The sequence below is a fragment of the Electrophorus electricus genome, chromosome 7 (genome assembly GCF_041902795.1).
Source record: "Electrophorus electricus isolate QZ-2024a chromosome 7, ASM4190279v1, whole genome shotgun sequence".
NCBI lineage: Eukaryota > Metazoa > Chordata > Actinopteri > Gymnotiformes > Gymnotidae > Electrophorus > Electrophorus electricus.
In genome coordinates, this window is record NC_137503.1 from 26,989,225 (window position 1) to 27,005,695 (window position 16,471).

Genomic DNA, 16,471 nt, shown 5'->3' on the forward strand with positions numbered 1-16,471 from the left:
ATCGCACCGGTTAACTTCCGAGCAACACAAGCAATGGAGGGTAGACCCGGCAGGGGCCGTGGAGGTCACTGGAAAAGAGGTGGTAGCGGCGGTGCAAACGACGCTGGGAGTTTTGGAGAACGGAGAGGTCGTGGACGAGGTGGTCATCGTGGAAGAAGCAAAAGGGATCATTATCGCGGAAGAGGGCGCGGTGCATCCGATGGTGCTGCAGACGTTTTTCGCCGGGTGAGTGATGGGTTGGCAGCTAGTTAGCTATCCGCTAGCCAAACTTGGGCAGTTCTCAGAAGTCCCTAGTTAATTATGACTAGGCTCAGTAGAAAGCTAGGTAGGATAGCTATGTTAAAACGTAAACACTATTTACTTATTAGCTAACTTAAGTAAGTTCCTCAATCTGACGTTTGTTACCTTGTTCTGTAGTTAAGTTAGCTAAATCGCAGCTAGCTACAAAATTCTCATTGTGAACGTTAGGATACGTTAGCTATCAAATATTTTCATGCTCTTAGCTTAATTATACCTAACCTATTTACGCTAATCTTTTTTTAAGACGGTAAGATAGGGTCACCATACTCCTTTTTCGGACATGTCTTTTTGGGACCTAAAATGTGTCTATCTGGGATTTCTAAAATGGCTAAAATATCTGAGATTTTGCTTTCCTTTTTCATACTGACATTTGCTTTCTACACACTGTGCGGCTGTAGATCAGGTACAAATAGACGTGTGGAAATCTGTATTAGACTAGATCCTCTTATGTGGCTTACACATCTGCTACTGTTAAAACGGCATTTTCGTATGTAGAACATTTGTTCTTCAGGATAGTATAATTGGGCACAACAGAACTATTGAAAAGTGTAGTGAATTTGTATGGAATCTTTAAAAAAAAAACTTTTTTTTTGGAAGTAACATCTGAATGGAGAGGAATAAGATTATCTTAGATATAGACTATAGAATAAGATATAGACTCTGAAGGCAATTATAAGTAAATAAATTGGTTAAAAGTGTACACCCCCTTTTGCTGCCCTGGTCCTCTTTTTTGAAAGACAAAATATGGTCACCCTAATTATGTAATGGTTTTTAACTGTTTTAAAAGTGCTAAAATAATATAACGCAAAATTATGCTGTTAGGATAGAAATTAGAAAACCCCACAAGAATTAATGGTCACATGATTATTGATATTTTAAATAGAACTGCACTTAGCTTGGCTCATACTGAAAACTGCACAGTTAGTGCAATACCTTGGGGTAACATCCCTATTTATTTTTCTGCAAGGGTCAAGATGATGAGAATGAAAAAGAAAACTATGAAGAAGAGATATCAGACATCTATTCCAGAAGGAAACTGGAGTCTAATTGGGATCGTTATGAGGAGTCTGAGAAAGAGGAAGTCAATGATGGTGTCCCAGTACAGAGAGGAACAGACTACCATGTTCTCCTCAGTTCAGCTGGTAAGAGCTGCTGCTGCTTCAACATGCTTATCAATTTGAAATGAGTCTCCTGCTGCATGGCTGTGTCTGAGCTAGTACAGAGAGACCAAAGACTGACGGCACCACTAATTCAGGAGTATTTAGATATCCTCTATTAAAGACCCTGCTATGAATGGTCAGTGTAAAAATAAAGCTATGCAATGCGCATTTTTATTTTGTTGCACAGTTTGGTCCAGTTGAGAGGAGTGTTCTGGTGGGCACACATAAGGTATGGTAAGGTATGGTATGCATCTTGATGACACACTGTTGCAAGTTTTTGTTGTTACCTACTATAAGGTCTAAAATAAATGTGTACTCTTTAATAATAACTGAAAACCAGATTGGTAAATGGGCTGAAGATTTGATGTTATATTTTTAAAATCCATTTATTATATTTGGTATTGACGATGGGCCAATTGTAAGTAGTACATGTTAAACATTCGCAGTAGCAAAAATTATAGCACAAGGTACCAAATGGGGTGCCAGACAAACAAAAAGCTGTTATATAGCCTTACATCAAATCTGTTTATGCTCATGTTCAGCATTAAAGCCATCAAAATGCTGTCATTTAGCCTGACCAGATCTGTTTATGCTCATGTCCTGCATTAAAGTTGCCATGAGACAGTGGCAGAGTAATGCCTCAAATCAAAGTCAGTCTCAATGCCATGGAACTCATTTCAACTATGCCCATGCCTACAAGCTACAGAGGGCCCAAATAGAAGTACTAAAACTGAAGTTTTAGTTGTTTTAGTGCCATTAATCAAACATTTTGGGTTGGAATTGCAGATTCCACCTTGTCTTGGATAAAAGAAATAAGATGGCTGAAAGTAAGACTAAAGCCCATCCATTAGCCTAGCGTTTGGCAGTAGTATCACGTGGATGTAATGAACTATAACAATGACGTTAGAGATTCCCTTTTACTGGAAGTCTCTAAGGTGTTATTTTCTTCTAACAAAGAATATACCCTCCCACAAAGGAAACATCATGGGTTTACAGGCACCAACACAACCAATAAAGGTTGTATTGTTACTTATTACATATTAGAATGAACTTGCGTTTAACATTAATTTTAAGATTATGTGTAAAAGTAATGTTGGCACTTAAAGAATATACCCTCCATTTCATTTTGGCACACATCTGAAATTTACATAACCAACACAAGCTTATACCTTTTAAACTATAAAAAATAATCTCAGTAGCACTTAAATATAATGCAGTTTTTGAACACAGATTCTCATTTTGATTTTAGATTTATCAAGTTAATAAATAAATAAATAAATATATATATATATATATATATATATATATATATATATATATATATATATATATATATATATAATGTGTATGTATGTATGTATGTATGTATGTTTGTGTATGTGTATGTATATATATATATATATATATTAGAATATTTGTTCTATTAGAATATATAACAAATCCCTGACAACAGAACTTGTCTTACATTACTCAGTTGTCTATTTTATATATTTTTATTCTATATCGTACATGACTGCAAATCAAATTTCCATTAAGTGATTGTCTTGAGTTATTTTTTTTCTTTTTTAATTGTCTCTCATTTCCCTAATCTGTTTCCCTGACAACCATATTTATATTTATGAGTTCTGTTTCTGTTGTCTATTTTTAAGTTGGTGGGTTTTCTAGGGAGCAGAGTGCTGTGATGTTGCACTCCCTCTTGTGGATTTCTGAATTTCTGGCAGGATTTTCCTGGCTGGAAGCCATTTTGTTTTGGCTAGGTTATGATGTGTTCATAAAGATCAAAGCTCAGTGGGTAATATAGTCAAATATTCAATTTAAGTAGTTCAGCAAATATCCCCGTGCTTGTTTATTCATTCTTATATTTCACATTATATTATACTATGCCATGAGTTTATAAATAAACATGTAGCCATATTTTTTGTTCAAGGAATGTTCCTATAATACCAAGTCAAACCTAGCGGTGTTCAACTCTATCATACAGAATAACTGTATGTCTTCTTGTTTAGGGTGATACAAATAGGAGATATTTCCTCTAATGGTGCATATATACTTTATATTACCAGGAGACTCCAGAAGGTATATATGTACCATTAGAGGAAATTACCAATGCTGGAGTAAATAATGTACCATTACATTTGACAGCATGTTGGTAGAAAGCTTTTCATTTACTCAAAGACTACTAAGAATGCCACGATTTTTATCTGTTTTCTGATTTATTTGTTGCCCACACTAACAATTAGTCCTCTCATGGGGCCTGATGCCACTGCTCCCTTTAGTGGAGTTTAACCGAATGTATATTGTGTTGTTTATTATTATAGGATGTCAGTGATGTTTTTATAGTTCTGGTTGGCTGGTAGAAAAGGTTTTTGTTGCATGTTGTTCTGCATTAGGGCCTGAAGTGATTTTAGTGCTAAAAGGTTGGTGAAGAGAAATGGGCATGCACAGTATTAGCATTTTTTTTTTTTGGTCTGTTTTAAGCCTCATAGAAATTCTTGTGCAATGTAGTTTGGTGATAAAACTGCATTTTAAGGGTCTTCAATTGAAGCTTCCAGCTTTTTCTCATGATTTTTCTTTTTTGTTTTTTTTTAAACATTACTAGAAATATCATTATTCCAACTTAGAAGTTAAGATACTGATTTTGTTACAAATGTACAATTTGTTTTAAAGTAGAGCACTTGCAGTAGTAGAAGCACCATTGAGCTAAGCAAGAATATTTTAATACCTGCTGCCAGTAAGTTTTGCCGCAGTACCTTTTTGTCTGCTCATGCATGCCATTTCATCACGTTATGACATTCCAAATGTGTGAAAGCATCATTGTTTTGAACACAGTTCAGGAGTAGGACTAGTACAATATATTATGCTGTGCACATTTATCTGATGCTTTTATCCAAAGTGACTTGCAATTATGAATGAATACAATTTGGGCCTTGCTCAGCTATCACTACCCAGTGTTAATCATCTCATTCTGAAGTGAATCCAAAACTGGATCAATAGGACATCTGGAATTTTGGCTGGAAGCTAAACGATGAAGTCCAAAGTAATGTAATTCAGATTTTCCCTGGGGAATCAAAGCATAAGTTGTTGTAGCCTAAATGTACTTGATGACAATAATAATGATGATGACTTGATTGGACCTGCATTTAGATTAACTAAGGAAATTCAGGGTTTTTTGGTACTTATTAAGGTATGGTGTTCGCTTTTTATTACTGGATGTGTCAGGGCCATGGTACCCTGTATGCATATGCAGTCTCAGTCTGTCTGTCGGCCTGTCTCTCTCTCTCTCTCTCTCTCTCTCTCTCTCTCTCTCTCTCTCTCTCTCTCTCTCTCTCTCTTAAGGATGTGATTGTGGAACTAAATATTTGATATGAGTGATATGAGGATACCCAATGTGTACTAATTTCTGAAATACTGTCATTTAAGCTATCTTTCTTTGTTCCTACTGAAATTATCAACACTTGTCCAGGAAGGGCATAGACAGGTAGTCAGTGTTATTGTAGATGACAGTCATACAGAAGTGAGTATGTTGACATTTTCTGGTTTGAAAATTGGCCATGTGTATGTCATCTTGCAGTACGTTTCAATAAAACTTGCTGTACGTTTCAATAAAACGGTTCTAATGCTCAGGACTATATTTATTTTAAAAGCAAGACAGACGTAGCTGAGACCACACAGAGACTCAGTCTAGTCAGTTATATACAAAATGGATTAGTTTATTCTTTACAGTAAAGATGTGTGCTTGAAAGACAGATCAGACTCCTCCTCTTGATGGGTTAAATTATCTAGATTTAAGCATAGCTACAAGTCAGCATTGATAAAGACTAGTGGCTAATATCTGGCATCAACAGCTTATCACACATTTTAGATTGAACTGAGCAGTTCCATGTAAATGATTTAAATTGTCTTTAAGGGGACCCATTTCGGACAGATATTCCATTCGCTATTTTGAATGGATTTTAAAGGGAAAATTCACTTTGGATTTTTTTTTTTTTTACTTCTCTTTTCCCTTTATTCAATGATTCCCTCCCACACTCCTGTTCAGGCCAACAGGCATTCAGACTATCCGCATCAGTCCTTGTACTATGTATTTTCACTACAGTTTTTGACTTGGCCTAATTAATGGCATTGTTTTTCTTCTTTTGTTTTTCATGTTGCGATTAGAACTGTGCTGCAGAAGATGTTGCTGCAGTTAGACTACTCTCTTTAAGAACAGTACATTTGACAGATGAAGGCATGTTGGGCTTTTAACTGAAAACATTCAGCCTGTTACCAGGAAATTTCTCCTTTCTGATTCTATCAGCAGGACATTAATTAAATGCTGTCACCTCACATAGTTGTTCATGATGTTAATAGCACCTTTTAAGACTGAAACCGAAATGAGGTGATATTAATGATTTTTGAACACTTTAACTCATTCAAAGTTTAAATTAACACTGGAAAATTCCTGTCTCTTGCTGTGCGACTTTACATTTCAACATTTCAAGTGTTATCCAAGCCTTGCTGTTGTACTTGCTGCCTTGTTGCTATGGATAGTGTGCACAGGACAATGGCTTGCCTAATGGCTTAGGCTATTTAGTGCCTCTGAACAGACCTGACACCCACACAGCATTGAAAACAAAATATGGATTAGTGAGGAAAAATCTCTCAAGGCACATATGAAACTCCATCTTGACTTATTTGCACCTGTTTGTTTGCTAGATTTTATTTACATATGTTTTTAGCAGGGTAGTACACAAGGTTTCCAGAGGAACAGAATGTTTTGTCCTTTATCAGCTGTGCAGCTAAAGACCTGTCTGTCTGGAAACCTTGTGTACTACACTAGCTACAACAGCTTTACGATGACATTTTTTAATACAGTACAGATGCTCTCTGGAAGGGGGAGGAGATTATACACACACACACATTTGAAGCGATTGAATATTTATAGGCAAAAGTGAAAAGAGAAACAAACCTTTTTAAATCAACTAATGAACTCTCCTATAGTTTACAATCAATGCAGAATGTAGAATGCGTATCATTACAGATTTTTTTTGTTTGTTTGTTTGAGGTTTTGACTTTGGTGTCTGTCTTATGCCTGTGTATAAATATAAATATAGTATTTGAGACTTATCTTCCAAAATTGAAGCCTACCGTTTGGGGGGATAATATGGACCACAGAAGGTTAGGATCTTTCTTGGAAGGTCTTGCAAAGCCTTCAAGTGTCAATTTCCTACTTTAAAACTGGAAAGGAATATGCAGTACTCGCTGTCATCACACTCACAATACTCACACATACTCACTGTTCAGCTCCGAGCACTATGTGTGGCCAGCCTGTCCATCTCTGGCACTGTAAAGCAACTCCTGGCTGTCTCCTTCTTCACTCTAACTGGTAAAGTCCTCTGAAGCCCTCACTTCATCCAGTCGCACATCCTTACCATCATACTTCACCAGTGTAATCCTTATAGGGAAGAGCCAAACAAAGGCCAAACAAAGAAAGTATAGGAGTATCAGAAGTTCAGATATGACCGTCTTCAGGCAGATGAACAGTGAAGATGATGTTCTGAGGGAGTGCACGGTGGACAACGATGCTCATTGGCAGTGGAGGGGGATGATGAGGCTCTCTAGTGCTCTGTGTGTGTGTGAGAGAGAGAGAGAGAGAATAAATAAATAAATAAATAAATATGCCTGCAACGCCATACACAGATGTAGCTATGGCTGGCTGGGAGGTGGTTAATCCCACAGGGGCTGGGCTGGGCTGATCTTCATGTTTCGGGGTAGTGAACATGCAGTCTCTGTCTGATAAGGGATGAAGAATAAGAGGAGGAGGAACAGGGAAGAGCCTGAGAAGGAAGAGAACTGAAGGGTTGAAGTTACTAAGGGCATATTTATCCCTACCACTGTCAGCCATGAAAAACCTTGACAGGGCATGACTTTTTTACTGCAGCCAATTGGAGCACTCTACTGATTTCTTTCTCAGATCCAGTAGGCTGCCATGTTCTATAGAAGTAAGTTCATTGTTAGAAGTGAGTTCATAGAAATAAATTCATTGTTAAACCCTTAAGGTGGTGTGTTTACAGTGTCAGTCAAATATGCTTTAGTTTGTTTTTACAGCTTTTCTACATCCCCATTCACTGGAGAGTTTCACAGTTACAGTTAGGTTCTTATAAAAAAAAGAAAATCTTTTGGTTTTAAAAAAGCAGAAAAAATATAAAATTTTGTCCTCTTAGCTTTTTTTTTATCCTTAATATTTTACTGATTTGATTTGCATCAAGTGTGTATTACACATACAATTAGAAAGGGAATGAAGATGAGACCCATCAAAAGTACCTTAGGATTTGCTAAAGATTAAAAATGCATTCTTTTTCATTTCATTCATTGAATTTAACAGGGATTTTTACAACAACAGTATGGTTTTCTGTGGCTCATTATAATTATTGTAATAAATGAACAGATTGAAATAATTTCCCAAAAAATAACAATAGGGAGTAGATCAAAGAGGTGAAGATTAATATGCACACATGCTTAATTGCACAGAATAGGTAACAAAAGTACATGGGTAGAAAATGATCAAGGTTGATGGAGACTCTACAGAGACTGGACACTGGTTTCTTGTTATCTGCTATGCTAAGTCCTTGGAAGTGTGTGTGTGTGTGTGTGTGTGTGTGTGTGTGTGAGAGAGTAAGTAGGTGACCCCTAATCTCTCTAATGGAGACACTGTTCAGTATTCAGACAGACTGTAACACAGCACTCAAAGATTCCTACAACTAGCATATCTTTTCAAGTCATCACAGAGTCAAGTTGACAGGATATGGCTTATGTAACCCTTTGTCATACTGGCCAGGATTTCCAGGCCTCAAAGTTTATTGATGTTAATGAGGTTGTAATGGAGGATATGAGGCATATAATGTACTCCGGGGAGGACTAATAATGAGGGACATAGATGTATGTGACGGCTCTACTGCCATTTAGTTGTATCTTGCTGTCTGCAGCCATGTCTACTATGTGTACTCTGAACAGTTTTTCCGTCTGGATGCAATGAGCTGGGTAGACTATAGGGGTCATTAACTTGGGTTTCTCTTCTGTGCTTCGGCTGACATTTTTTTGCTGCTGGATGATTGTGGAGATATGTGACCGCCACCCCTCACCCTGCAGTGAGCAAAACGTGCTGTGATTGATTGCCAGTGACAGCAGTACCTGTCAGAGAGTGCGTCTTCCCGTCTCTCTGGTCCTTGGGCCCCAGGCAGTGGTCCCAGTTCTGTCTGCTTTGCCAGCTGGTACGTCCATCACACACATCAGGTTATATTAAGGTGGCCACAGCTCAACAAGCTCAGCTCAAAACACTTTCCAAGAATAGACAAGCTCTGGGTTACCTCAGGTGCTGTGTATCTTATGCCTTGCTGAAACTGAAGCATCTTTTGATCTTATTACCTGTATGTGAGTCAGCATTGGTGTGTCCTTACTTTTTCACACATACCAACATTGTTTTTCATCTCAGTGTAACCTGTCGCCAGATTTACAGTGTAGTTCCTAAGCTCTCTGCATGTAAAATAAATAATACTGTTTTTCAGTTGTGACTTCCAAGCAAGGCAACGAGAAGTAGTACTTAAGCTTTCAGTTGCATAAATGCATAGGCCTACTTGCCACAATGCTCACTTGAATAAAGTATGCATGCGTTTGGATCTGTAGTTGAGCATGAGTGTGCATTTGTATGTTTGTTCATTCTCCCCTTCCTCAGTAGAGAACATAATTGGGATACATCTGTGTGCTTGTCTGCCCACACAGTAGATGAATGTCATTTCTCTGATGAAAGGTACAGTTGTAACTGCAGTGTTAATGGGCCATTATGCCATCTGTATTTGAGAACTGTCTAGTGAAAGTCACTTTTTAAGGACAGTTTATTTACCTGTATGCATATTGTCATTTCCCCTTGTTGATCATTTCATCTTGCAGTCTATAGGCAGCTTCAAGAAACCAGCACTTCTACTTGTGCCTAAGTGTACATGTACAAGTGTGCTGTCTATTAGTTTACCATTGTAATTGGGAGGCAGATGCCACTTCCTGTTGTTCATCCCTATGCTACCTCTTTTGGATTAACATGTAGTATCTTGTGTTCATGTTAATCTTATTATTCTGAAAAAAGTAAAAAAAAAAATTCCCTCTTATTCCATCTCTGGTAGATGTATCCTTATGCCTTAATTTCCTTCATTAGTATCTCTTTCCACCTTCATCAGTTTAAGTTTAGATTTAAGCACACAGTCCATATGTGGAAAAAAGTAAGCAGTTTGTATGTGGAAAAGTCACAGTCCATATTATTGTCTCATCCATTGCATCTTTGTATGTACAGCATAAATGGAGTTTCCCTGGGTTACAGTAATGTTTCATTAAACAGAAGCAAACAGTATACTGAGCTACGCTCAATATTGACAATAATACTGAGCAAGGAAATATTAAACTATTAAAAAAGAAACATTAAGTTGTAAACAATGCAAATTTACTTGGTAAATTCCTCTCTAAATAACCATTTCAACAAAGCCATTTTGAGCAACCAGAAGCAGACTTCAGAACTGAACAGCTTCAGTAATTTAGTTTGTCACATTAACAGTAATAGTTATCAGGTTTGATAGCTGTATTTGTCTGAAAATTGGATTGGATCGTTTAGCTTGTTTGTTTATTGATTTGGATTAAAAATGAATGACTGTGATTAAAGTGCGAAGCGTCCACTTTAGGCCTTACTCAAAGGGTAAATATTTAGTGAACCATAGGAATCATAGCCCTTTTCATAGGCCTTAATTTCAGAGGACGATCGACAAAAAATGTATGTTGGTTGACCTGTTACTGTATCAGTAAACATAAATATAATTTAAAAAAACTACCCTGATCTATCTCTTCATGAGGCTTACCAGTAGTTTGCCGCTTGTTGTAAAACTAGTGATGTTGAACTGCTGTATTCTTCTCCTCCTGGTAGTCGAGGTAGAGCCATTGTGGGCCTCTGCCAACTTTGTCAATGCTGTACAGTGCATGTTCTAGACAGGCCTATCTGTTATATTTCAAATATTTAATGGTACTTTTTGTTTATTCTCATATTAAATGTCGTTTGTGGATGTCCTAGTACATATCACTGAACACATTCGTATGTGTTCTCCCATAGCACTTTTCTGACACCACAGAAAACCTTTCTCCCATTATTAAGATTGTGGGAGCACTGATTCAGTATTGCACACACTTTGCGCACAGTATTGCACACAGTATTGCAAAGTCTTCCCATTCTTATCAAGGTGAGACACACTTGTGTGTTCACTGGTAATATAATTACTCATCTGTTGCACCCGCCCCATAGCCTTGCAAGCCACAGCAGATATCGCACTCATTACAAAGGATTAGCCTTTTAGATTAGGGTACATTTCTGCACATCATGGCAACCAGATGATGGCTACTTTTTATTATTAGAAGCACTAAGTTCGGCAATTTCCCATCAGCGTTCTCAGCCAAGGCCTGTGATTTCATGTTGTATTTATGTTCTGCAGTTTGTGCTCTTTTCTACTATGGTTAGTTCAGTGGTGCTTGGGCTATGGTGTGTGTGTGTGTGTGTGTGTGTGTGTGTGTGTGTGTGTGTGTGTGTGTGTGTGTGTGTGTGTGTGTGTGTGTGTGTGTGTGTGTGTGTGTGTGTGTGTGTGTGTGTGTGTGTGTGTGTGTGTGTGTGTGTGTTTTAATTAGCTGATGCTTTTATCCAGCTAAAAAGGGTTGATGCTTTTATCTTTAGGATTGAGGGCCTTGATCATGGGGCCTAACAGTGGCAACCTGGTAGTGGTGGGTCTTAAACTGGCAACCTTCTGATTACTAGTCAAGTAACTGAACTACACTGAAGTTGTTATCCATTTGGCCATTGTCTCTGCTTAGATGAGGAAATACTGAGTACTGTTTAACTGAGCATTTGCCTCAGTTCATATTTATCTTAACTTTATGCCCATGTCAGATCTACCTTAAAGTAGTTTACTTTATCCTTGCTTAAATGTTATATGTGAAACCACTTCTTATTTTGAGCGGATCAAAGAGTGCTTACGATAAAAACCTTTTGCAAAAAGATCTACCCTGGCATATCTTCTGATCTAGACATTCAAGCACATTTCTTTCAGTTAACCTTTTTAACAAATTGTTTTATTTCTCTGCATGCGACTTGCTTCCCTTTTTTCCACAAAAACTTCAGAATCTTCATTTAATTAATCATTTACATAGCAGTAATATATAAAGTATTGTAGTTATATTCATCTAGTATTTTGTCTAAATTTGTTGCTTCTCTTAAAGTTTGGGAAACCAGACCAAGTAATTAAAATTCAGATTGAGGAAAGGAATTAGCATTAGTTTACTGGCAGTTCCTCAAATTACTTTGGATGTTTGGAATAAATAACTGTCTCATTGCTGTGCATGGTTGGTTTAAAGTTTTGTTTATTTTTTATTACATTTGCAATTAGCCCCAAGTGATTTATTTTGACGGCTCAGACCGTTCCAGAGTTGTTTTGCATTAATTGCTCTGGGCTCGGTTAGTGTTGAAAAGCCATGATGAAAGTAAATTAACTAGCCATTTATTTCAGCTACCACTATATCTCTCTGAATAGGGGTCTGTTTAATGACTGTGTGAGGCTAGGGGAAATGTCCTGCACTTTGTTCCATGTCATTGGAAGTGAATGCCCTTTAACCTTACAGAACTTGTCAGAATTGAATTATTTTTGCTTTTTCATGGTCACGGTCTCCCGTTGGCTGACAGGCTATAGTTATGCTCTGGAGGGGGACATAATTTGGGCTGCCCCTACCACTGCACCCATGCTGATGCCTTCCCTCATGCACACCACAGAGCATCAGATGTCAGACTGCACAGAGAGGTACATCTGCCATACTGACCTTTTGCCAGCACTACAATAAGTAATAAAATACAAATAATAAAAGAAAGCTGAAAACATGGTATGGATGCTATATGTACTATTTGTATTTTCTAATTAAAGTAAATAGGATTTTGAATTGGGGGAAAAATCTCTTTTCTCTTTAGATTTTATTCTTTTATAGGTCACAAAAGGCATGCAACCCCATGCTGCATGCAGTTATCATAGATATAAGCTCTTTTCTGCCAGTGAACTATGGCATGAATCGGTGCTGCAAATCCGAATGATGTTGACCCTTAAGTCCGTTCTGGTGAGCCTGTGTTCATCAACATGGCAGCAGTTTCCATGGCATCATTGCTGCAGTGCTGGAAACATTTTAGGAAGTTCCTGACTGGTATCTCCTGTCTTCCACTGTCGCTCACTAGGTTCATGGTACTGATGCCAGCTCCTGAGGTGTCTGCATTTTCCTGTCTTGGCACACGCTTTGTGCTAAGATCATACCCACCATTTCTAATCTCTTTAGGCATCTCCGCTTTAAGTGGAGTGCTTCTTCATATTAGCCCAACTGTAATTAAAAAAAAAAAAAAACCAAAACAAACACACATTGATGTCTCAGCATCATATATGTAAACACAAATTGCCTATCAGCAAGTTTACTTACAATTTGGTAGGATGTGAATTCATCTGACGCACATCAGTTTTCTGCTCGCTGTTTTAAAATGTGTCATGTAGTAACACGTTCCTGAAGCTTAGTGGCAAAGGAGACATTAGAAAGATGAAGGCGGCTGTGTGCTGTCTCCACTTGACCCCTGCTCCTGCACTGCGTCTGTCTCAGCCACATAACCAGCTGGAGTTGGCAGGTGAGAAGGAGCTGAAAGTCTGCATTCTGAAGCCTGCAGCAGAAAATGCGACATCCACCACTCACCCGTGTCTCCGCAAGCAGAGACACAGCTGTCTGTGACACACCAGCTGTGCCTTTCTTTTGCTGTCATCTCTTGCTGCTGCCTTGCAGAACTGAAGTAGATGTGCATTGCAAAAGGACTCTTAAAATGTGGATCTTAACATGATGCCTTGAACAGGCTGCTTACTAGAGTAGGCATTGTTATAGTGAGCATAGGTCACAGACGGCTGTGATTCTGAATGTCATTATATATTATGTTGTGATGCTGTGTATTTTGCTATAGTACACTGAGTAAAAGTACTATATTTAAGAGATTCCTGAAGTACTGTGTCTACAGTAAGTAGTTGCCTTGTGGGAGGGTTTTTTCTATGTGTGATGTCTCACTGAATTGCATTAATGTTGATTATTGTTTTTAAAATTATTTTTTCTTTTCTTAATAGGTGACTCCTTCACTCAGTTCAGGTTTGCTGAGGAGAAGGACTGGGAGGTAGAGTCACTAGCAGCCAGTCAGGTACGTATTTCACCTTAAATAAACCTTAAAAAACCCACCACATCAAACTAGCAATTGTATGACTTCTTTTGAAATTTGTCCCTTATATTTAGTAGAGTAATGCCTTCCTGACTCCACCCCCAAAAATATCATTACTATATAGCCAAAAATATGTGGACACATCACCATGGTGATCGTGTGTACATGTTTCTGGCCATATATTGTGTGGGTTTTTGGTCTAGAGCCGGTCTGGGGTCTACCCCTATATGAGTTTGTTGGACATCCCATTCCAAAACCATGGGAATTAGATTGCAGCTATAACAGTCTTTCCACTAGATGCATCTAATTGTCTACAATGTCTGCGTAGGGTGTAGCATTAGCATTATCTTTCACTGGAACTTGGAGACCAAGCCCAAACCCTGAAAAACAGCTCCAGATGATTGTCCCCTTCACCACTAATTAGTTCTTCCTTCCTCTAATCCGTTTTCCTTCCAAAGGTGCCTGCTATCGTTGTGGACCTGGAAGTTTTGGCCCAGTCTCTTCAGGAGCTTTCAATGCACAAAAGGCTAATCCTGGAGGCTGATATTGTTCAGGTGGCAATAAAATGAGAATTTCTTAGAATAACTTTTCTGTAAGACAATGCACCACTTTTAGCTGCTTTTTGCTAGTATCAATGGATTTTATGTTTCAGGAGTCAACCCCAGTAGAACTTCCTTCAGTAGGGTTGCTGAACAAAGTAGAACCCAGTGCAACAGGTGGATTTAAGCCTCCTGCTCCATCAGACATCTATCGAGAGCCAGGCCTTGGAGGTCCTCGCCCTGTTGAGACCATTTCAGATCCTGGCATGTCCTCTCAGGCTTCCACTGCAGTTGGGGTTCCTGTGGATGATGCTGATGAGGAGCTGGATCTTCTCCTAGGTCTGCATAAACCTGTCGCAGAGCTTTCTTTAGCTGAGTTGAAGACCTCAGGTGCTGTAGAGGAAGTGCCTGTTAGTCCGGAGAAAGGTGAGTGCTAAGTACTCAAAACCAGAAGTGGTTTATTGAAATTGATTTTTCACAAATTAATCTTTTTATGTTGTGGTTGACATGGTGGTTTGATAATCTCAGCAGAGAAGATGGAAGATCTAGTTGAAGTTGACCAGTTGATGGCAGAAGAGGAGCCCAAGCAGAAAGCAGAAGAGCTGAAGCATGAAGCTGACTCAGGCAAGCAAGAGATGACTGAAGAGGACCTTGAGGACTGGCTAGACAGCATGATCTCCTGAACAACAAAAAAAACTACCTGAAGCCTTGTTCTGAAAGTTCTGAAAGGCATTTAGTTCCCTGGATGCTGAAACAGCATGTCTTTAAGATGTGCAAATACTGGCATGGTTCTGATAATGGCACCATGTCTGTCATCGACATCAAATCTCTGGACGTCAGTGACGATGTTAACATACAGCAGATGTTCAATATATAATTAAAAGAGCCAGGTGTGGGGCATAAACATTCTAATTTTTCCATTGAAAAAAAAAAATTTGTACAGTTGTATAACACTTCTTAAAATTACTTGAGTGAATTTAGTGAATAACAGGTGAGCTTTATTGCATTGATTACTTTATTGTCTTTTTCCCCCTCCCCAAATAAATACAGTTCAGCAAAGCTTCTACATACATACATATTCAACAAATTTTTTACTTTAACTTTGGATTCTCCTATTGATTTCCTATAACACCATGGGAGCTGTAATGGCCAAGCATGTTTTGAATTAAAAAGAACCAAAGAAAACAGCAGATGTACTTCACACTCAAAACAACTTGAACAAAAGCCACAAAACTAACCTAGGTAAGATTGCCTGTTTGAGTCCTTCTAAAGTATAGATTTGCTACACATGAGGAGGGACAAAATTATTTGCATAGTTCTTGTCATAAGGCACTCTGACTCTTCCTAAACTAAATAATGTAATCAAGGATCCATATTCTGCAGTAACTGCTCTTCATTCTGATAGTTTTCCATATTAAAATAAACTGCATGTCCTGCATAATTTTGTTATAAGATGAGCTTAAATCTTTAGCACTCATTGAATACTACGTAAATAATTTTGTGCATCTTTTTCAGACATTCACTCAGCATGTCTAACTCAAGTTTGAAACAATACTTCACTCAAAAATACTAACCTTGCTGTTAATGATTATGCTGACCGGTCCTACCCAGCTTCCAGTCATTATGAGCCAGGTTTAATTATTGTCAATATTTTGGATGAAGTGCCATGTTGATGTGTGTTCACACAGCCCACTGTGCAATGTGTGTAAGTTCCAGCAGATAAAAAGGCAATAGAGCATCAAAACATCCACTGCGTTCTTTAAAAGATCATACATAATGTTTTGGCATGTTGGAATTTGGCATTGTTTGTGCATTGTTGCGTTTCTGTTTTTCTTGTTTCCTTTTTTTCTTTACATTTTTTTCCCCTCATTATTTTGCATTCACATTTTGAAGTTCTTGGTCTCTTGTTGTGTAATCTCTTGTTACAGAAGCAGTACTTTTAAATAATTGGGAGGACTTGTCAGCAGCATGTGAATCAGCGCTAGTTTCAGGTTCTTATTTAACTTGGAGATTGTAGTCTCATTCAAGTTCAGACAGAGGGTACCAAAGCTCCCCCTAGCCCAGCTGGTCCTCATATTGCTTGCGGAAGCAGTCTCCAGCAGGGAAGAAGTCCCAGCACCTTTCTTGATACATCTTCCACACATATGACTCCTGTGGATGAGCACAGTACAGTATAGTGGTACAAATGACAA

The 16,471-nt window shown here is 38.2% G+C and overlaps 2 protein-coding genes across 8 annotated transcripts in view; one reads left to right on the top strand and one right to left on the bottom strand.

The window, feature by feature from the left end:
* The first annotated feature begins 4 nt into the window (after positions 1 to 4).
* aven (apoptosis, caspase activation inhibitor) lies at positions 5 to 15,349 on the top strand. 2 transcript variants are annotated; one of them, XM_026998961.3, is made up of 6 exons: positions 5 to 225; positions 1,268 to 1,442; positions 13,652 to 13,722; positions 14,199 to 14,294; positions 14,393 to 14,705; positions 14,811 to 15,349. In XM_026998961.3, exons 1-6 carry the CDS (start codon positions 34 to 36, stop codon positions 14,960 to 14,962), a joined length of 999 nt encoding a protein of 332 aa, XP_026854762.2. In that variant the 5' UTR covers positions 5 to 33; the 3' UTR covers positions 14,963 to 15,349. The 2 variants fall into 2 exon arrangements, with proteins under 2 accessions (XP_026854762.2, XP_026854761.2); XM_026998960.3 differs by having other exon boundaries at positions 6 to 225; positions 14,808 to 15,349.
* Positions 15,277 to 16,471, bottom strand: part of ryr3 (ryanodine receptor 3) — a 70,720-nt gene continuing 69,525 nt past the window's right edge. For all 6 annotated transcript variants that reach the window (XM_026998958.3, XM_081717495.1, XM_081717499.1 and 3 more), the window contains one exon: positions 15,277 to 16,430. In XM_026998958.3, coding sequence (XP_026854759.3) covers positions 16,335 to 16,430 — 96 coding nt within the window. In that variant the 3' untranslated portion in view covers positions 15,277 to 16,334. The remainder of the gene's footprint in view (positions 16,431 to 16,471) is intronic.